The sequence below is a fragment of the Rhizophagus irregularis genome, chromosome 31 (assembly GCF_026210795.1).
Source record: "Rhizophagus irregularis chromosome 31, complete sequence".
Classification (NCBI taxonomy): Eukaryota; Fungi; Glomeromycota; class Glomeromycetes; order Glomerales; family Glomeraceae; genus Rhizophagus; species Rhizophagus irregularis.
The window spans coordinates 1,267,880-1,291,136 of record NC_089459.1 but is presented as its reverse complement, the minus strand read 5'-3'; the positions used below and the strand labels follow the sequence as shown (position 1 = coordinate 1,291,136).

General features: G+C 28.9%; 4 protein-coding genes across 4 annotated transcripts; 1 reads left to right on the top strand and 3 right to left on the bottom strand.

Annotated features, from left to right (window-relative positions):
- Nucleotides 1-10,608: 10,608 nt before the first annotated feature.
- Nucleotides 10,609-16,197, top strand: OCT59_022373 (uncharacterized protein). The gene is made up of 10 exons (XM_025321867.2): nucleotides 10,609-12,167; nucleotides 12,337-12,874; nucleotides 12,959-13,133; nucleotides 13,203-13,298; nucleotides 13,390-13,862; nucleotides 13,948-14,152; nucleotides 14,233-14,484; nucleotides 14,555-14,665; nucleotides 14,733-14,916; nucleotides 15,012-16,197. The coding sequence occupies exons 1-10, from the start codon at nucleotides 10,826-10,828 to the stop codon at nucleotides 15,839-15,841; spliced, it is 4,206 nt and encodes a 1,401-aa protein (XP_025167764.1). The 5' UTR covers nucleotides 10,609-10,825; the 3' UTR covers nucleotides 15,842-16,197.
- A 265-nt stretch (nucleotides 16,198-16,462) lies between these two features.
- On the bottom strand, nucleotides 16,463-18,517 carry OCT59_022372 (uncharacterized protein). The gene is made up of 8 exons (XM_025321866.2): nucleotides 18,360-18,517; nucleotides 18,116-18,296; nucleotides 17,752-17,970; nucleotides 17,547-17,658; nucleotides 17,003-17,470; nucleotides 16,864-16,932; nucleotides 16,731-16,786; nucleotides 16,463-16,647 (listed from the first exon to the last, which is right to left on the bottom strand). Exons 1-8 carry the CDS (start codon nucleotides 18,428-18,430, stop codon nucleotides 16,621-16,623), a joined length of 1,203 nt encoding a protein of 400 aa, XP_025167763.1. The 5' UTR covers nucleotides 18,431-18,517; the 3' UTR covers nucleotides 16,463-16,620.
- Nucleotides 18,518-20,398: 1,881 nt separating this feature from the next.
- Nucleotides 20,399-20,866, bottom strand: OCT59_022371 (uncharacterized protein; the record flags this gene model as incomplete). The annotated part of the gene is made up of 2 exons (XM_066144767.1): nucleotides 20,399-20,550; nucleotides 20,734-20,866. The coding sequence occupies 2 exons, from the start codon at nucleotides 20,864-20,866 to the stop codon at nucleotides 20,399-20,401; spliced, it is 285 nt and encodes a 94-aa protein (XP_066006197.1).
- A 1,950-nt stretch (nucleotides 20,867-22,816) lies between these two features.
- OCT59_022370 (uncharacterized protein) lies at nucleotides 22,817-23,023 on the bottom strand (the record flags this gene model as incomplete). The annotated part of the gene is made up of 1 exon (XM_066144766.1): nucleotides 22,817-23,023. One exon carries the CDS (start codon nucleotides 23,021-23,023, stop codon nucleotides 22,817-22,819), a length of 207 nt encoding a protein of 68 aa, XP_066006196.1.
- Nucleotides 23,024-23,257: the final 234 nt, after the last annotated feature.

Below are 23,257 nucleotides of genomic sequence, written 5' to 3'. Positions count from 1 at the left end.
CAACATTTTTTAGAAGTTCTCATTAGGCTAATGCAAAACTTGCTCAAATAATTAAAGAAAAAGGAATTAGTGGAGGAGGATTAAAATTATATTGCAAGACACGCTGGACTACTGCTAGTGAATCCGTAAATTCAGTAATAAATTTGGAATCAGCACTAGAAGAAATGGCCAGCGATCACGATAAAGTGCTAACAAATGACAAAATAAAACCAATTATTCAATCGAGAAATTTTTTTTCAAATTTACGAGTTCTTGGATTTGTTCTGGATCCTTTAAGAAAAGTGATACTTTCATTAGAATCGAGAAGAGCTACACTTGCAGATTTTTTCCTGAGCTTAGCAAGACTTGCAGCTACATTAAAAAAGTTACCCAAATCATTAAATCCTGCATTCTGAAGTCATTGTATCAAAGTAATAAATGAAAGATTTGATGAGTTTGATGATGATGATAAGTATATTACTTATTTTTTTATGGATCCCAGATTTAGAAACGCGCCACTTAAAAAATGCGCCCTCATGAGAATTATCAAATGTGCAGCTTCAATCGGAAAAAATTTAGGTTTCGATCATTACGAAGCTGAAACTTTATGTGATCAAATACAGAAATATATTAATGAACAAGAAACATTTGACCTAGATATCAGTTTTGCTAAAGATAATTCCGTGAATTGGTGGAAATATATTAATACCGAACTAGAACCAGATGTCCTGCCAAGAATTGCAAGTTATCTATTTGCAATATGTTCTAATTCAGCAATTTGCGAATGTGGATTTTTGACTTTAGGATGGCTATTTTATAAACGTCGCTTAAATCTTAATGTGGATAAACTAGAATCCATGTGCAAATTAATTTTGTATTGGAAATCCAATTCAAAAACTGAACTTGGATTTTATGGAATTGATCAAAAAAAGAATACTCGTCTTAGTGATGATGAGATCAATATACGTATTGCAGAAGCTTTTGCAGAAGATGATAATGAGAAATATAATGAGGAGCAAGCTTCTACTCAGAGATTAACTACAAGCGGCAAAATAATACCTGAAGACAATTGCCATGTAGTAATCAAAAATCTATGGATTGATCAATTTGTTAATTTATCGCATGATTCAATTACTAGTGAAATCGGCGATATTCCAAGAGATATATTGGATGATTCAAATGAAAATAATGCGGAAGATGATGAAGTTGATGATAGTGGTAATAACAAGAGAGCTGGGGAAGGTGAGTAGGTGACTATGATTATAATATAGATGATGTATTAGGTATGGATGACGGTATACTTATCAGCGGAATTGAATTTTTGAATTATGACAGACGTAATTAAAATGCCGTAATTCGCCGTAATTATATGTTTTATTAGTAAATATTTGTACTGACGTAATTGTTTTTGGCTATGCCGTAATATTTTGACATTGACTTTTTAATTCTACTGAGAAATATACAGTAGATGACGGTGATAATAATGACGATAATTATGATGATAATGAGGAATAATAATAATGAGAAATAATTACAATAGTTAATCCAATGAGAATTAATTCTAATATCATGTGATTTAAATAATGATACTATTTAGAAAATATTATGCAGAGCAAAATATTCGCGATCAAAGTCCAGTTAACATATAATTATGCAGGCAATTGTAATTTTATATTATATTTTAAAACATTGCAATTTAATTAAGGAATAAGGATAAGCATATTATATTTTAAAAATAGTGCAATTTAATTAAGGAATAAGGATAAGCATATTTTATTAGAATCAATAAGTTTTAAGGACTTTGTTAATTAAATTTATCACATTAGATCAATAAATTTTAAGAACTGCGTTACAAAAAAAATAGAACTGCGTTAATTAAATTTATTACATTAGAATCAAAACTGTGTTTATTTTGTTACAAATACTTTAATTATGTAGAATGTTATTATGTTCATCAATTCATATTTTAAACATTATAACAAATTTTAAAATTAGTATAAATATTATAAAATTTGAAGTATATAGGATTTTTTTTTCGCAATTCAAAACCAAATTGTATTTTAATTTTCAAATTGTATTTAATTTTCAAGTTACGAAAAAATCATAAAAATAAAAAATGGCAGCATTAGTACCTTTTGTATCACTGCCACCACCAGTATTCCAATGGATAATTAATGTTGCTAAGCAATTAATCGCCGAGCGAAGAAATATACATCAGCAATTTGAAAGAATTTCAAACCGTCACCATGTAAATGCATGGACAATAATAGCAAATAGGGTGTTCGCTGCAACCGGATTTGCAGCGACACCCAGGCAATGCTCTACAAAATAGAATGCCCTCAAACGAGGTTATGAAAACCTCAGTAAGATAATAAATAATAATAATGATGACATTCCTATTGTAAGCCCAAATAGTTTCGATAGAGCGTGTTTCGCTGATATGAACGATGAATTTTGGCTACAAACCAGTAATTATTATTAATTATTATTTTAAATTAATTTTATTTAGGCAATTCATTCAATTCATTAATATTTTTATTAGATTTTAGATCTGTTTAGACAAGAGTATCGACGGCGGCATGCTGCGTATGATCGACGTCAATATGAATATAGATTGTGAAGAGAAAGAAGGAGGTCACGATCTAGGTCTCAATCAAGAAGTAGAGATAGAAGTAGAGATAGAAGACGAGACAGAAGTAGAGATAGAAGACGAGACAGAAGTAGAGATAGAAGACGGGATAGAAGTAGAGATAGAAGAAGAGGTAGAAGCAGGTTCCCACATAGAAGATAAAGATATTAAATTTTAATTTTTATTATATTTTTAATCGTATATTTTATTAGTTTAATATTAAATATTATAAAATAAATATTTACATACAAAAAATTATATTGTCTTTATTTTTATAAATTGTTTAAATGCTGAAACTCTAATTAAATCATATAGAAAGTATTGCCGAAACGTTGAAACAGTTTTGGCAAGTTACAGCAGTTTCGCGATTTTGATGGATTTCGCAGTTTCAGCATTTTTTGATGATTTCGTGAAACTAGTTTTGGCAGTTTTGCGTATGCCATTTTGCTGAAACCCTCTAGTTTCGGCAAGCAACCTTAGTCAGAACTCGAGTTAACTTGAATTAATTTGAGTCAAAGTTAAAGTGTAGGTCAAAAAACTTATCCTAATTTTACCCAGACTGTTATAGTCATAGTGCTGGCAGGAATTACAAATAGGGTTCAGCTGGTACTATCAACCACATAATCCTGATTGACTTGAGTCAAGAAATTTCTGACTCGAGTATGAGTTTAACTCGAGTCAACTCAAGTTACATGAGTGCAAGTCCAAGCTCTAAATTCTAACTGTTCCATTATTATTTCAATATTTTTAGGTAAGCGATAATGCAATTTATATTTGCTAACAGCCCACTCAGCAATCCTACTTTTCAATCCTTTATCATATATGTCTATGTATCTTCATGGTTTACATGCAAACTTACGAATGGTAGTTATAGAAACACCAATAAGAACTTCTGAAACCTGTATCAATAAATTACTGAAATTATAATTATATAGCTGCCTTGTTTCCCATTTTGCTAAACCCCAGTATCTTTCTATGAAGTTGCATTCGCAATAAAATTTCAGGTAACGTTCAAAAATATGTCCTGCTTTAATTATCACCTCTTTCAATATTGACTGTTGTTCACAAAAATCTGGTTGCAGTGATATTATTCTTCACGCACAACAGCCAAGTCTTTCTGAATCAGCATTATTTTGTTTTTCAGAGCAATGCTTATACATTAAGCAAATACCATTTACTGGTCAAAGGTTACATTTTATAAGTACTTGTTTAATACCTTTTGGCTTTTCTTTTAGTTTATGATTATCTGGAAATACTATTGATTGTACAATCTTCCTTTCGTCTTCTTTAATATATCAATTATTACACATTTTAGATTGTGCTTCTCTGGGACTCAAGTTCATTATCGTCACAATCAGTATATCAGTTGCTATTGCATTGTGATTTATTGATTGATTAAAACAAAAAACTGTGACATAACTTGGATGCAATATCTCAAATTTGAAATAATTTGATGTATAAGCTATTTTGTAAGTGTAAAAATCCTAATAAGGAATTCATTTCATTTTTGATCCAATCATGCATTAATCCTACCTAATTTAACATATGCTCTGATTTTCAGAATCCATCTGTTTGTATAGAATGAATAACAAAAGACTTCTTATTTTTAATATGTGGATTTTCTCACAATTGTTCATTAGATAATCATAGTAATCTATAGCATGGACAAAAAAAGGCTGAAACCATATTGAAACCATAATAGAACGTCCTGGTGTTTTGAGCGTAAGATATCTTCATCTTCTTTTATCCAGATTTTCTGTTACCCATCATTTGTATAAAAATAACATTCATCATGTGTCACTTGAATTAGTTCTTTTTCTCCTGGCTTAAGATGGGGTTTTGAAACAATATCCATCATATTGCCATCAAAGTCTTTCATAAACTTTTGATATTCAAATATCTTCTTCAACTATTCCTTTCTGTATATTACTACATCTGATCACTCATGCCCATCATAATAAACTTCTTTTTTTCTCTTATCATATTTATATTTCCAAAAATGCATGTAATTTCAACAAGTTTTCTCAGAAATCGTGTCATTCTTAATATGGCCTGTTAATTTAGAAAATACTATTCCTTTAATATATGTTTTCAAGTTTTCAAAAGTACGTGATTTTAGTTTTTATTGTCACAACTATACTTGGCATTCTTTCTTAAAGTCTTCATCATTTAGCAAACTCTTCAATTTTATATGTTTCGCTTAACAATAAATAAGAAGTTCTCCTATCTGTATAAAATGGACTCCTCATTTTTGGATACATCTTGTAATATAATTACATTTATTCCACATAGTTTGTGCAATTTGATTACTGGCATCCATTTTACTTCAACTATTTAATAACAATTGTATATATTTGCATATACTTAGACAGCGTAAATAATCATAGGTAAAAATATTTTTATTTGTTTTTGCTGATTTTATTATTGAATATTGTTGATTTATTTCTTTTAATCGTATTTCTAGATCTATTGTGGCCTCTTCAGTAATTAAAGGAGAATTTTGTGTTTCAAAAAATAAAGGTGAGGATGGAGATGAAAATTGCAGTTGCAAGGATTATAATTTGTATTTCTAAATAATGTATCAAGTATTCTCATTTCCTTTGCATTATATGCTAATTCTTCTTTTTTTTTATTTCTCTAAGTTGTAATTCTTGAAGTTTCATTACAGTTTCCTCTTAATATAACGAACCCTCTATCCCAGCTGATCAGAGCTTTATTATAAGCAAATTTGTTAATGCTATAACGAATTTTTTGGTATGGGTATATCAAATATGTGGATCATGTGATTTATATGATTTGCTGATCTATTTCCAATTAATTTTCATTTATAAAAAAAAATTTATAAACTATTTTTTTTTTATTTTTGTAAGAACAGATCATTTGGCTATGGCTCTTACGATTTTCACAGGTCAAAAAGTAAAAAATCAGGCATCAATCAGTCACTAATCGGACACCAATCAGGTAGCTGATTGGTGACTGATTGGTGACTGATTGGCATTTTCACTAAATACTGTCATCAATCAGGCAGTTTGCTAACTTTTGATCCAGTGATCAGAAAAGGATGAAATATAGCACCGTTGGAATCGTCTCAACAAGACGAATCTAATAGTAGTAAAATCGCATTCCCAGAATTAATAGTTAATAAAAAATTAAATAAAATATAAATGATATATTTTTATTTTTATATTTTACTTAATTTCTCATCAAGTATTAATCCTAGAAATGCGATTTTACTACCATTAGATTCGTCTTGTTGAGACGATTTCAATGAGCTATATTTAATCCTTTTCTGATCACTGGATCAAAAGTTAGCAAACTGCCTGATTGCGATTTTGCATTATTTGGCGAAAATGCCAATCAGTTACCAATCAGTCACCAATTAGCTATTTGATTGGTGTCCGATTGGTGACTGATTGATGCCTGTTTTTCACTTTTTGACCTGTGTGGGACTTGGAAGTACTATTGTATTTAGTAATTTAGTATAACAGTCACTGGTCATTTCAGCAAAATTAGTTGTGAGATTTTTTGTACTTATGATATTATAATAAAAATTCTTAATATGATACAGTCTTTAGGTATATAATATTTATTTAATATTTAAATTCGGCTAAATTAGTTTGATTAGTTAAAATTCATTAATTTTTAAATTATAATTCTGGCCAAAATTTTCTTAATTCTGGCCAGATTCATAATGCCGGCCTAAATTTTGTTAAAATCAGAATTTTCAGATCAAAGGTAATACCGTATTTATGCAATGTAACACTTTTTCCAACAATAGTAAACATGTTCGTTCAAGGTTTGAAAAATATTTTTAAACCTTTTAAAAGTCAAAAACTTCACTTTATTCAGTTGCATCTGGCCAGTGAAGGTTGTCAATTATATGGTTATTTTAATATAGCAATCTAATAAAGTATTAAGAAAACTTTTTTAACTTTTTTCTTTTGCTTATTTTTTTTAAATATATTATAAATATCTTTTATTTTAACGTTACTTTAGATATAAAAAAAACATTTTGCTTATTTATATTATACTATTTGTATTTATGGTTTAACAAGGTAAGTAAACCTAATATCCAATTTGAATTTTTCTATAAATAAATAATTTTTGCTTTATTTTCTTGTTAAATGAACTAAAATTTAAAAATTTTAAAGTTTTTTTTAATAAATTACAAAAATTTACATGATTACTACAATACCAATATTTAAGCATTAAAGGTCTAATATAGATAAATAAAAAAACATTATATTTTGACTAGTTTTGCGATTTAAAATTATTTATGACACCCAAATAGACCTAATAATATTATTCTAATAAAAAAAAAATTCTTATTAGCGTTCTAATTAAAAAATTTTAACAAAATTTATAAATAACAAAAAATCTGGTATAATAATCACTCTTCTAAGCTTAATAAAAGTTGTTTGTTTCGCCAAATTATGGCTAGAAATAAAATAATTAATGGTTAAAAAAAGCTTTTGCTAAAAGTTTTATTGAAATCAAAAAAATTTTTTTTATTATAAAAATTAACTTTTTGCGGTTTACACAAAAACTACCTAAATAACTACCTTTTTCAACTTAGTAAATCTTTTTCATCTCGTAAAATTACATATATTTTTATCGTTTAAACTGTATTTTACATCTACTTTTAAGTTGCATCTGGAGGAAAACTTAATTTTTGAGACGAACTTTCTTGTATATGCAAAAAAAAAAAATTATTATTACTAAAGAGGAAATGATGATAAAAATTTATAATACACATGACGAACTATTAATTTACTTAATTTGTATAAGTGTTGTATTAAGAATTTCTTTTTTTAGCTACATGATGGAATATTCAATTATAGTTACACAAAATTATTTTAATTAATGATCAGCAAATGATCTGAAATAACCGCTGACTGATAAGAACGTTTTGTTAACGTTCTTTTTTTTTTATTTTTATAGGAACGGACTATTTGACTACGGCTCCTAGGCGATTTTAAAGGTGGGTGGAACTTAGAAGTACTATTGTATTTAGTAATTTAATATAAGAACGTTTTGCTAACGTTCTTTTTTTTATTTTTGTAAAAACGGACTATTTGGCTATGGCATCTAGGCGATTTCAAAGGTGGGTGGGACTTGGGAGTATTGTGTTTAGTAATTTAATATAAGAACATTTTTCTAATGTTTTTTTTTATTTTTGTAGGAACGGACTATTTGGCCATAACTCCTAGGCGATTTCAAAGGTGGGTGGGACTTAGAAGTATTGTATTTAGTAGTAATTTTGTATAAGAACATTTTAATAACATTCTTTCTTTTTTATTTTTTTGTAAGAATGGGTTTTTTAGCCACTGATTTTAAAGATGAGAGTGTTTTATTAATATTTCAGTATAAAAACAATATGAGTAAAATATGTGGTAAATGTGTAGTGCAAATTTGCTTTAAAAGGAAATTTAATAAATAAAATCTTCGTTTTACCAAAAAAAAATTCATTATAAAAAAAATTCATTATAAAAAGGTTTATTTTGTATATAACAATTTACATACTTTACTTCATACTACGTTATACAGTAAATAAATAGTAAACTTTATTATATCAAGATTTTTTTTATATTTAAAATTAATACCACACAGATAATCCATTATATTGTGTTATTTGCTATATCAAGGTTCGCTGTAGAGAGGGGTGACTGTATAAGCTGTTCTATTCTCATGTCAACAAAGAACTTCGGTAATAAACTTCTTTTCTACTTTTTGAAACTCTTTTAAATCTTCTTCTGCCCAATCATTAATACACACGTCAAATGATCAAAAATAGGCAAAAAAAATGGCGCAAATCGCATAAACTATTCGCAAATTTGTATAAACTATTTACAAATAGTATAGGTTAATTCGTAAATAGCCAAAAACAGCCAAGAATAGCCAAGAATAGCCAAGAATAGCCACTGCTTTTCGCGCCATTTTTTTTGCCGATTTTTAGTATTTCGACCTGTGATAGTCTCGTCTTCTATATCTTCTATCCAATTTCCATTAATTTTACTTTCTATCTTTTCTTTAATAGCCTTTAACTCAGTTTCTGTTTGGTCTTTTAATATGTAATATTTAGGTAACTTGCTAATCTGTAGTTGTCTTTTTGTTTTACGTGGTATTTTTAATAAACAATCACTGGTTATTTGAATAAAAACTTCTTATTTACATGTGAAAACTTAAAGATTTTCTCATGATCACTCATTTTTCTCGTGATGATAATTCAGACCGGCACTAAATTATCTTAATTTTTGGCTTAAATTATGAAAAATTTTAGCCAATAAAATTGTGTTTATGTAATGTAATTATTTTAATATTAAGCCAATAATATGAAAATCATCCAACTTTAAATGCTTATAACTTTTTATATAGACATTTTTTTTGAAAATTTGACTGGTAATTTAATAATATTCATCATAAAGAATAAAGTTACCAGTTTATTTTTTCTAAAATCATATTTTTATAAAATTTTGAAAACTTTTGAAGTATTACAATTTTATTATCTAATATAAATTTTTAGCACCATACAAAATCAATTCAAGATGGATGTCATTTATATATTTTTATATTCTTAAATTAAAAATCTGTATTAGTAACTTTATCTAAGTTCATTTAAAAATCATAGTATGTAATCAATTTTGAGTGTTCTTTATCTTGAATAATTTTGAAAGCTTTACATCTAGTAAAAAAAAGCAATGATTGGGCAGGATTATCAGTAAAGTATAGAACACCAGTTGTCATTGATTTGAAAATATCCATTAAGATCGCCTGAAATTTTTCATTTTTTTTATATTGCTTTAGATTCCAGATTGCTAAAAACTATCATACAGGCAAATTTTTAAAGAAACAGTCCAAACGCCTTTATTCCAATGATCTAAAGTTATGTCATTAAAATCTATTAATACCATAAGTGTCACATTTTTGTTATTTATATCACATTCCTTTTCTTTTTATTTTTATATATATTTAAAACTTAAAATTATTTCAGTTGTAAATATCTATTTTTTACATTTTAGTTAAATATCACATGTTTTAATTTTGCCTGGTATTATGTAATTTTGCCTAAAGTGCTTATGATGTAATTTATTGTTAGTAAATAAAAAACAAACCCTTAAATTATAATTACAATCAAAAATATAAGTAATATTATTAAAAATATAAAAAAAACTTGGTTATTATATTCTATAATATTCAAATAAATAAAATCTATATAATAATTTTTATTATAAAAAAAATAATTGGCAAAAATTATAGGATTCCTTAAAATTGAATTGAATCAAATATAAAACTAATTGAATTTGTTAAATCAAATTAAATTCAAATTAAATTCTAATTAAATATCAAATATTTGTTAAATTGACTAATTAAATTAAAGAATTTTTAATCAAACTTAAATTTTAAAATTAAATTAAGCTGATTTGAAATTATCAAATTTGAATCAAATTCAAATCAAATGTTAAATGTCAAATCAAATTGCAGAATCCTAGTAAAAAATCATGTAAAATATAAATTTTTAGAAGAGTAATTTAACCCAGATTATTTATTTAATTCAAGAGGCAAATTGTAAAACTTATTTTATTTTCTTTATAATTTTATTTCTTTTATAATTTTTATATATACCATATATATATATATATAAAAGATACCTATATACAATTTACCTAATTTTAAAGAATAAATCAATTCCAGCCAAAATTGATAATAATTTCAGCTATGTTTTTAAAAAAATTTCATTTTCTTATTAAATTAAGTACTACTAGCCCCTTAAATAAAATACATTTGTGTAACACTTTTAAAGTTAATTCGTTAGAAAACTATTTCAATTATATAATAAAAATCGATCTTAAGAAGATTCCAAATTAAAAATTAAAACAAGCAATAATAAATTTCAGAACTGATAATAGGGGACTTTTTTCGTTTGTTTATTAAATGTCATCATATGATTAAATTCACGTGATTTCTGTTTAAAATATAGCAGTAATATCGTACTTTTACTTACTTCATTCGCTTTCACTCTCTTTCATAAGACTACAATTTTTCGGCAGTAAACGACTGCTGTTGCCATTTCGTGGTTTTTTGTCGTGAAGACCAAATGTTCTTTCCTTAATTTCTGAACCTGGTTGTGACACTCCTTATATACACATATATTGGAACTGAAAAAAGAAAAATTTAACGACCGACTTTCAGAAAGATAATTATTCTTTAAACACAACCATGTCGAGCGAAACGAATAACAACATGACTACTGCAGGGCCTTCCTCCGTTGTTCCTGAAACGTTATCTAATACTTCTGTCACCGCTTTATCGGATAACAACATAGTGCAGGAAGATACCGTTGAAAAACAGGCTCGTAAAAAGCAAAACAGACAAAGCTTGAAAGTTCCATCTAAAAGTGATGGTAAAGAAGTTAAAGTAAACAAAACTGTCGTCGCCACAGAAGACACTAATGGGAACGACAACGGCGATGAAAGGAAGAAAAAAGAAAAAAAACCGAGTAAAAATCGAGCTGATGTAACCGATCAGACTCCATTAGACTTAACGGACAACAAGCAATCTCAACATCAACGTAGAAAGTCAACAGCTAACACAATTGATATTCCAAATAAAAATAAAAATTCTAACAACAGTCACCAAAACAAATCATCTCATCGTCGTGGTACGTCTATGGCTGTTGGAGAACTTCCAAGTGTTTCATCAAAAAATGCTGGAAAATCTAAAAGTAGTAAAGATGACTCCGAGAATAAGTCTGAATCAGCCCTTGAATCTCTACAACAAATTATCGCTAGTCTTAAAAATCTGCCAGCCGTTCCTCCTAAATCTCAAAAATCAGAAAAAAAGGACGTAGAAGAGAACCAAACTGAACCTACATCAAAACACAGACGGGGCGAATCAAGTATTATTGGTTCTAAACGTCCTTCTGCTGCAAAGCAACATAAGAAGAATGCGTCCGTTTCATTTTCCTTTCCTTTGACTTCTTCAGCGGTTACTAGTTCATTGAAAGGCATTCCTGACTCGGAAGATGGCAAACCTATTGACATTGAAAATGCTTTACAAGATACTATTTCTTCATTGAGACGTATGAGTCTAGACAAGGGCAAAGCTCAGAAGGAAAAGGAGGTTGACAAAAAGAAAGAAGATTATGAAGATATAGAAACTGAAGAAGAAAAGAAGGCTCGACGTAAAAAGAACCAGAACAACCGTAAATCTATTAATTTGGATGAAATGGTACAGTCTGGTGATAGAAGGCAAGAGTTAGAATCTCCGAAATCCCCTTTTGATTTCAAAAAAAATGAAGAGCAACAATTACAGACGAATGCTAAGAAATCTCATCGTCGCCACCAATCGCTTGGCCATACATTATCTCCTGCATCAACTTCTGCAACTACTATAAAAACAAATGTTCCGACGCATATTCGACGACACAGTGTTGCTCTTAATGGTAGCAAAGATGTTTTGAAGGAACTTGAGAAGAATCAAGGCAGACCATCTGGAGCCGATGCTAAAAATGGTCATCGTCGTAGCAATTCTAGAAACTTTGACGGTAACTGGCGATCAAGTAAGTGTTAAACAAGTGTTTTAATTAGATTCATTATAAAAAAAGTTAGAACGATAATTAATAATTCATTCGACACATTGCGAGTGAAAGTGTCTTGTGAAAATAATGAATGTAAATGCAATCTTTATTCTTCAATAATACTCAGCTGCCTCACCCCTTTCTGCCTTAGCTCAACCTTTTCAACCATTTCCGCTTCCTAAATTCGGCATTATTCAAAAGAAACAACAAAATCAACAGAATCCAAATAACCAACAACAAAGAAAGTCACTTTTTGCTCCTTATCTTCCTCAAGTTTCTCTTCCTCCGCTTCTCAAAAATGGCGACCTTGTATCCGGTGTTTTGCGTATCAATAAACGCAACCGGTCTGATGCATATGTAACTACAGAGTCACTTGACGCTGATATCTATATCTGTGGTTCCAAAGACAGGAACCGAGCTCTTGAAGGTGATGTAGTTGCTGTGGAATTATTAGATCCAGAGAAAGTCTGGCAAACAAAAAAAGAAAAAGAAGAAAAGAAAAGAAAAAAGGAAGAAAGTGCGGGCATTGACAAGAAGAAAGTTGATAAGAAGAAAGATGATGTTGAAGTAGAAGGGCAAGGTTTGTTGCTATTTGAGGACGATGATATTGTTACAGATGAACATAGACCAAAATACTGTGGTCATGTCGTTGCTGTTATGGAACGAATGCCTGGACAACTTTTTTCTGGGTATGCATTCTAACATTTAAATCATAAAATAAAATATCATGATTGTTAACCCGATTTCAATATAACAATCGTAAACATATATAGAACACTTGCACTCCTCAGACCTTCTTCTACTGCAACCAAAGAAAGAGAAGCCGCTGAAAAAGCTCGTCGCGAAGCAGAAGAGCGAGCTGCTGGCATTGAACCAAAAGTTGATGAATCAAAAGATGATAAGAAAGATGAAAAAAATGAACGCCCAAAAATCGTTTGGTTTAAACCGGTATGTTTTGAAGAATTAGTCTTAGAAATTAGAGTTTAGATAATTAATCTATAATTCACTATGCTACAGACCGATAAACGTGTACCTTTAATCGCTATTCCTACTGAACAAGCTCCACCTGATTTTGTTGAAAATCATCAGTCGTATGCTCAACAATTATTTGTCGTAAGTATTAATTATATTATGAACATATTAAAAGTTTTTTTTTCATTTTAACACAAACCTATTTCTTAAATTTGCATATATTCCAAATTAGGCATGCATTAAACGTTGGCCTATTACATCCCTTCATCCTTTTGGTACCTTAGTTACTCAAATTGGTGAGATTGGTGGTATAGATGTTGAAACTGAAGCCCTTCTTAAAGACAATAATGTATCTGCAGAGGAATTCAATGAAAATGTAACAAAATGCCTTCCCCCAATTCCATGGACTATTCCTGAAAAAGAATTTGAATTACGTCGTGATTTACGTTCTACTAGAATTTTTACCATTGACCCTTCTACAGCCAAGGATCTCGATGATGCTGTCTCTTGTACTCGTTTACCTGATGGTAATTACGAGATAGGAGTTCATATTGCCGACGTAAGCCATTTCGTAAAACCAAATACTGCTCTAGACAGAGATGCTCGCAAAAGAGCTACTACAGTATATTTGGTACAAAAATCTGTCCCAATGCTTCCCCCGTTACTTTGTGAAGAATTATGTAGTTTGTGTCCTGGAGTTGAAAAGTAATTTTTTAAAATTTCGAAATTTACATTATTTTTTTTCTTGATTATTATTAATTCTTTAATTCTTTTTTACTTTTAATATTAGACTTGCATGTTCCATTATTTGGAAAATGACACCCGAAGGCAAAACTATGGAAACATGGTATGGCAGAACTATAATTAAACCATGTGCTAAATTATCATATGAAAATGCTCAGGAAGTGATTGATGGAAATCCTTTAAATGCCGAGGTTAAAATTTTTAATGACCATAATACTAAAGAGATTGAGGCTGATATTAAATTACTTCATGTAAGTTAAGATCTTATTAACAATGGCAATCTTGGTTAATGTAATATTTCAATATTGATATTATCTTTTTTTATTCACAGGAATTGGCTCAACGTCTTCGCGATCAACGTTTTAAACGCGGTGCTTTGTCTTTGGGTTCGATCAGGCTTAATTTTGAGCTCGACGAACAAGACGATCCAATTGAATGTACTGTTTATAAACCTAAAGATGCCAATCGCCTCATTGAAGAATTCATGCTACTTGCAAACATGAGTGTTGCACAAAAAATTTCTAGTGCTTTTCCAGAACAAGCTTTGCTAAGGCGACATGCTCCTCCTATTGAGCGTAGACTTGTATGTTTCTCTAAATTAATGATATTAATAATATATTATGTATACTCATATTTTTATTTTTATTATTTAGAATGATTTTGTTGAACATGCTAATAGATTAGATTATGATGATTTTGATGCCACATCCGCTGGAGCATTGCAAGAATCTCTTAACTCTATAAAAGATGATGATGCTAGAGAGGCATGTAATTTATATTCATTGATATTTTATTAATTATGTATAATAATTATTATTTTTACTTTTTTAGGTATTGAATCTTCTCGCCATTAAACCAATGCAAAGAGCAAAATATTTCTGCACTGGTACTTTGGATATTGCAAAATATCATCATTATGCTTTAAATTTTCCACTTTATACTCACTTTACATCTCCTATCCGTCGATATGCCGATGTTCTTGTTCATCGTATGCTCGATGCTGCTTTATCCGGTGGTGAGTAAATTATTACGTATATTATTTATTTTTTCTTTTTTTTAAAAAAAAAATTTATTAAGTATACTAATTGAGATTTTTCGATTTAACTATAGAGAAACGTTTTTATCTGGATAAAGATGCAGTTCAAAAGACGGCTAGTCATTGCAATGTTAAGAAAGAAGCTGCGAAAAATGCACAGGAACAAAGCAGCCATCTCTTCCTATGTGTTCTTCTTCGTAATTTGACGTTGCAATCTGGTCCAGTCATTCGCGAAGCAATTGTTATTGGCGTTAAAGATCATGCTTTTGATGTTTTAGTCCCAGCCTTTGGTATCGAAAAACGTGTTCATTTGGATCAGTTGCCTTTAGAAAAATTTGTTTTTAATGATGAAACTGGTGATCTCGTTTTACGTTGGAAACCTGGTGTCAGTTCACTTGAACCAATCCCTGATTATGATGGTTTTGGAGAAGATGATGATGTTTTATTAGATGTAGATGAAGAAGCTTTGCTTGCCGATGATCATGATGATTACCACTATTTGATGGATGTGACTAGTCGTCCTTCTGATGAAGAAAATAGGTTATTTGATGCCAACTCTGACATTGGTGATGATGATGATATTGATGATGACATAATTGGCGACGAAAGTGTTGAAATCAATCAAGAAACAACTAAAACCACCGTCCCATCTGTTTCGATTCATGAATCTCCAAAAGTAGACTATAATTCAATTTCAGAAACTACATTTAACCAATCACCCGCCAAAATATCTCCTCCGGTTATCAAAATTAATGAATTACCTCAATTACAAATAGAATCTGATCCTGATACTCCTAATTCACAGATAATTAGAGAGCTTTGTCATCTTCAAGTTGTTATCACTGCGGATTGCAAAAAAAGTCCGCCTGTTATCAAAGTTTTGGCCGTTAATCCCTACGCATAAAACTCGAACATTCGAAATTGCTTTGTTTATTATTCATATTTGTATAAGATATTTGTTTTATTACATTATATATTTCTTTTTTGATTGATTATAGAAATGCATAATATATTGGTTTTATATATATAAAATTTCGAACGTATTAACATTTGAATTTTCCTTATTTTCTTTCATTTAAATTCTATTTTCTGTTAGAGATATTTTTTTTCAGTTAAATTCTTTTTATTTTGGGTTTAGTTTTTCGGGTTGTAATTTTCTTTCTTGAGCCGTTTTGTGTCCGTACAGTTTGTTTATTGCTATTTTATTACAATAAATTATCTTCAAAAAATCTTTGTAATTTCAGATAAAATATACATTAATTGCCCAGTATTTGTATAAACTTTAATTATTTGCATATTCATTTTCATATATCTATTGATATAAATGTAAAAAAAATATACAAGTTCATAAAAGAGATTGCATTGCTTAAGAGCCGTTTGTGTCCGTACAATTTGGTTTGTTACTATTTTATTACTCTCAATAAAATCTTTATACGGATAAAATACAATCATTGGCCAATGTGTGTATATTGATACAGTGAAGTTTACACCGCCACTTATTTCAGATTCACTCGAAAAATAAATTTTAACTATTTAGCCTCATATTCACTCATATATATATTTATTGACATAAATGTAAAAAAATTACACAATAAGTGAAAGAAAAATAATAACTTTAATAAATTACCAAATTACAAAAAAAAAACGATTGCATTGCTTAAAAATACAACAGATAAACTAGAATTAATTTGTGGAATTAGCGAAACCGACCTGAGTAATATAATATTAAATTGGAATTAGGGCAAATTTTTGTTAAAGCGAATAGCATAGAAATATTTAGCCTAAATAATTACCCGATCATTACCGAGATCATAAATGGTGTAAAATTTACGAAGAAAAGCGTCTCCAACTGTAGATTAAAGTAAAAAAAAATCAATATTTTAATACTTAATAAAATACAAACATCATATTAATAAGTTTACTTACTGATCCAAATTGGGCCAAGAGGTTCGGGAATATCAAGGCCCATGAAAGCAGAAATACATTGGTTTTGTGCTAAATAAATAAAATTGTTAATTTGAAATTAAAAATAAGTATAAATAAGTATTTATTAACTAACCACTACCTTTTAAGATATATTCTGAACCAGTTAAGGTAAACAATTTGCCATTGAATTGCAAACTGAAATCGGGTAAACTAGGAACTTTTTCGCAATCAATGATATATTGACCAGCAAAGTTTTTCTTAGCACCGATTTGTTTATTAATTAAATCAGCAATGACTGTGGGTACGGCCAAGAGTGATGTGCCAGTATCAATTGCAGCACCTGTATCCTCCATTTCAACATCTTCACCATCAAAAACAACTTTCTCGAGTTCTATCTCCCAATAACCTTTTCTTCGAATTGGAGCCCAGTGAATATTTCCTGTGAAGTGTGATTCATCAGCACCACCAAAAACAAGTTCTCCCCCCACACTATTATCTTTATCAGCATCGCTAAGCCAAAAAGAGAAAATTGGCTCATCAATTAGTCTTTGATTAACCATATGATAAAATGGAGGAACAACTCCCTTTACGGAAATTGTATCATAACCTATTTATTATCATATTAAAAAAAATTAATGGTTCATATACTAATAATAATAACAATATGGTTATTAAATAAATACCAAGTCCAAAAATGCCATCGAATCGGCCAAAAGCAAAGGTTAACCCAGGTTCTTTTACAGATTCACCGAAATCTTGATTTTTAACGGTAATATCACCAACCGTTAAAATATCCTATAAACAAATTTCAAAACAAAACCAAAATATATATATACATATTTTTTTTTTTTGAATTATTTTTCGATAGCACATAATAAAGGAACTTACATTGCTAATAATGCCTTCTAAACTACCAGTACCGTATCGAATTGCAAATTCGGTACCGTTAGGCTTGAAAGTTTTTGATTGGTTAGAATCATATCGACGATGAAGAAAACATGCAATAGAGGTACAATGAGTGGAAGGAACCCAAAAGTTAGAAGAACCAGTGTCAAATATAACGCTGAATGTTTGTGGTGGGTTTCCAAGAGAAACTTCTCCAAAATACTAACATAAAAAATTAATTAATATTCGATTTTATTTTTACTATCAAGAAGTGATAAACTTTATTAGATCAATCTGATCTATTAATGTATCAACCGCAAAATTAAATTATAATATCCATTTTTTCGCTCCTATTATTACTACTCACTTGAGCATTCATATAATTTGACAAAGGTACGCCATGTTCCACCTCACCCGGGCGAAAATTTTGGTTCGCCTCTTGCATATAACGTGAATTACCAAAGTATTTTTGGGTTAAGTATTCGCCAGTTTGTGAATAACGACTCATTTTCTGAGACGGGGTCTCAGGAACTTTCTTCAACGTCATTCTTTTAAGTTAAATGATATTAATACTCTATATAAAAATAATATTGACAACTTTAAAGACATACTTATGAATAGCCGCATTACTGGAAACACTAAACAATGCAGTAACCAACAAAAGAGCCCCGCTGATCTTCATATTTCGTATTCTATAAAAGTTTGTTAAATAATAAATAAAGTCTCGAGCTGGATACTAAATAACGTAAAGTTCTGCTCTACAAGAATACCAACAGAGCTTATAAATATTTATGTAAGCGCAGCAATTGTTATAGTTATGAACGCCTTTTTAACGCCGGTTCGACAAATGTGACATAAGATATTTGTACAAGTACCCTTTTTGTAATCAGGAGTATAAATTTAAATTAAATACTGGCCTTGGCTAGTTATTGATAACTTAATTCCGATCAGGTTCTTAGTAAAAATAGAAATTGGTATATTCCGTTGGAAAATAGACCATTTTCTAAAAATGGTATAGATTAATTAACATTTATTATTAAAGATATAGATTTATCAATGGTAATCTAGGATAAAATATGTGTACTTTATTGACAATAAATATTATTATCTTTATTACACAAAACACAAAAAGAATAATTTTATATTATAATTATGCATTTTCTATTTGTTAAATACAGGCTTCAAAAAAAGGGGGGGTCGAATCTTTCCCAGTAACACCAAATTTTTCACCCCACGTGACCTAATAATATTCATCATCGGCATCACACCCCATGTCTGAAATGTGTGTGCCAGGTTGATGGCGCAGTGTGGCGCAGCGATTTTTTCCAAATTGCAATTTTTTTTATTTAAAATAAAACCTTTAAATTCCTACATTAGGTGTATTTTTGTCTGCTCTGCAAATTTACTTAGAGCATATACAGGTGGTTTAAAAAGCCATTTTTGAGTTATTTAACAAAAACTGTTCTTTTGACAAATCCAATTTTGGAAATGATTGGCAAAGATGATAAAATTGGTTGTTATATACTAAAGTCAAAATCTACTTCCAAAACCTCCTTCCATTTATAAGTGAATTTTGTAAAACAGATGAAAATACATCTAATATGTAAATTTGAAAGCTTTACATTAAAAAAAAAATCTTTAACTTAAATCTTTTTTGAAATTACTGCGCTATTAATCTGGCACTTTATTAAATTTTATTACATATAAATAAAAATGTTAAACATGGATAAGAGTAAAATACATAATGAACAAGCTGTAGAGTTTATTTCTGACTTTAGTATTACTTTTTTTGAAAATATTACATAACACTTAGGTTCTATTATAGAGAATGGTTTTCTCAAAAACTTATTTAAAAAAAATCTGTCAAAAACTATAGATAAAGCCCAGTTATTAATAGAGATGTTTGGCAATGTCAGAACTTCAGATATTACATATATAACTCAGAGGTTGACTTTTCAGCAAATATGGTATAGCACCTTTATCTTTATTAATTTATTAGAAATATTTACAATTAAACAAAATACAATAAAAGAAATAATAAAAAAATAAACTAACCAAAAATAAAGTTATATATTAAATCTCCTAAAGAGTAATTAAAGTAAAAATAAAAAACTAAAATAAAGAAGATTATCAGTACGCTAACTCTCCTTAAATCATCCTTCGTATTAGGGCATGCATGATTTAATGGGTAGGTAAAGGGTCAGGTCCTGCAATCAGGTATCACAATATACCTTTTATGTAATAGTATATCTTTTATAATAAATAATATATAATTTGTTTATTAAGAAGCTTTTTTTGCGATTATCTCACTATCTAAAAGTCCAATTTCAATGAATTTTTTTTTGTTTTATAAAGTATAAAAAGAACTACAAAATAAAAAAAAGTTTATGCAAATTGAATTATTGGATAGTAAAATAATTGTATTATAATATATATATATTACAGTCTGGGATTTTACCATAAATGGAATCATTTTTAAGCATTTTGATTGGTAGTGATCTTACCATTTTTGTATATGCTGATCAAAGAATGTTGATCAGAATATTCTATGACTGACATCACTACATTGATCGTTCGAAATGATAAAACTTAGATAATTTTATTATTTTTTCTAATTTATTTCTGTATTTGAAAAATATATTTTTTTCGCCTAAACTACATCTATATCATCTAATTCACTATCTATACTCTGCAAATTTCGTACCTCTTGTAATATGGCTAGCAATTCACTTTTCTTTTTAGATCCTATTCCATAGCACTGCTTGCGAATACTTTCACTCATTTGTTCTAAAAGAGATTCTACTTTATGCAAAATATCTATTCGTATTATGTTGAATTCATCCGCCTACACCATGATTGCTTCTTGTTGAGTTATTGGAATAAGTAGAAATGAAAGAACTGAACTTTTTTTTGTAAAACACTTCAATAATATATTCTTGTCGTGCCTTTTTTGCTAAATTAATACTAAAATTTTCCTTAATTTACTCTCTCCACCTAGACTTTTAAAATCTGTTTTTGTCTCCATTGGATTAAGAAAATTAAGTTTTCTTAAATAAACCCAAAATCTTTGACATTCTGTAATTGATTCAGGATAAAAGTATGATAAAGAAGAAGACATGTCGCCATACTTGTAATGGTTTGTCTCACATTTTCTCAAACCTTTTCGCTCATATGTGATTACTAAATTTGCGAAAAAGGCAGCTCTTTAGCATATGATTTTTCGCACATTATCACTACAATAAAATTAAGAAAAAAGTTAAATTAAAAATAAAAAAAAATGACAATGAAACTCAAAAAAAAAAGCATTTAAAATGAAATTATGTCATTTTATAGTCATTTTATGGTCTTCATACCTTTTTGAAAGAGAGTTGATTATGAAAAAATATTCACTGATTATGAAAATACATACCTTTTATGACGTATTTTTATAATTACGTTTTGCAGTTTCAAAGAATATATCGTGAGAAATTCTTTCACCAAATCACGTTAATATGACAGGGATTAACCAATTAAAATGTTGGTGTAATTGCTGATCATTCTAGAATCATTCCAGAACGTGATTCATTACACAATCCAATTTTGAAAATATCCCAGACTGTATATAGTAATTTATTTATTAAGAAGCTTTTTTGCAATTAACTTACTATCTAGTTGTTCAATTTTAATGAATTTTTTTTTGTTTTGTAAAGCATAAAGAGGTTTATAAAACAAAAAAAAAGTTTATGCAAATTGGATTATTGGATAGTGAAATAATTGTATTATAATATATATAATATATGGTAATTTATTTATTAATAAGCTTTTTGCAATTATTTCACCATTTAGCAGTCTAATTTCAATGAATTTTTTTTATTTTATAAAGCATAAATGGGGCTATAAAACAAAAAAAAGTTTATGTAAATTGGATTATTAGATAACAAGCTAATTGTTTTTTTAGCTGATTAGAAATCAATCACATACACAGGTCGAAATTAGTTAAATAGGGTATCAATAGGTTATCAATAGGTTATCAATCGGCTATCAATAGGCTACCCTATTGGTAGCCTATTGAACTTGCGCCATAATCCGTCACCAATCGGGCAGGCTGATTGTTAGCCAATTAATAACTTATTGATAACCTATTAGTATCCTATTGGTATTTTTATCAAATTGGTTATCAATAAGGTATTAATAGGTTATCAATAGGTTATCAATCAGCCTGTCCGATTGGCGACGGATTATACAAGAGTTCAATAGGCTACCAATAGGGTAGCCTATTGGTAGCCGATTGATAACCTATTGATAACCTATTGATACCCTATTTAACTAATTTCGACCTGTGATAATGGGTAGGGAAAGGACCTCGGACATCTAATGTAAAGATCATAATTGACTTTTGGCCAAAAACACCACTTTTTACTAAACTCAAAAAATTGTTTTTTGTAAATATCTCAGCATCCAGTAATTCAATTTTGATGAACATTTTTTTATTTTGTAGCCCTCAATTTAAAAAAAAATCATCAAAATTGGACTACTAAATGCCAAGATATTTACATCAGGAAGTCACGGGAAAAATGTTCATCACATGTATGATTTTTGCAGATCATTTACATCGCAATTGTCATTAAAAAAAATATACATGTAATATTTAACGTTAATGAACATCATCTATCGTGATGTACAGCATTTAATAATGAACATTTAATGTACATCAAAGTGATTTGCAAGCAATAGTAATTTAAACTGAATACCCGCTATAATAAAAATATTACTTTATATGTATTTTACTAAGAACTCCGTCTTTCCCGTACATACACATTTTTTACTACGAATAGTAGTATTAGTTTCTGCAAAAATTTTATTTTGAATAGTACGTCTTTTATTAGTATAATATTTTTTATTAAAAATGTCGAGAACTAGTAGAAAAGTTAGCGTTATTTTCGCTCAACAAGAAAATACGCCACTAAATTTTCTTTAACTGAACGACATTCATACATTCTAGTTTACTAATTTCAGTTTCATTTATTTAACTATTATTAAAACACTACATTTACTAGTAATTTTCGTCTCAGTATATGATCATATAACATTAAAACATAAAAACGTTTACAAAAAATTCATCATTTTTTATAAATCGTTGTATAATATGCACTGGTTCTACACCTGACTCTACAGGAATAAATTCGTATTGGGAAGTTTGAATTAACCACGGACATCCATATTTTTCTAGTTCACGAGTATCTTTATAGTCATACCATTGCACAAGTGCTAAATCAAACGTAACATAGCATCTCATATTAACAGACTAAGACCCAATAAATGCATTTATATTATTTTAGACAAGATTTTTAATAAATCTGTGCCTAAACTCACTAATCTTTGCAATGGAATATATTAAAAATTATTATGCATATATTGACAATAAAATTCTTGTTAAAACCGACACTATGATAATAGGGTGATCAAATAAGATCAACTTTGCAAATATTAATTACAGCTGATTGCAAAATTGTAAAACCACCCTATGATT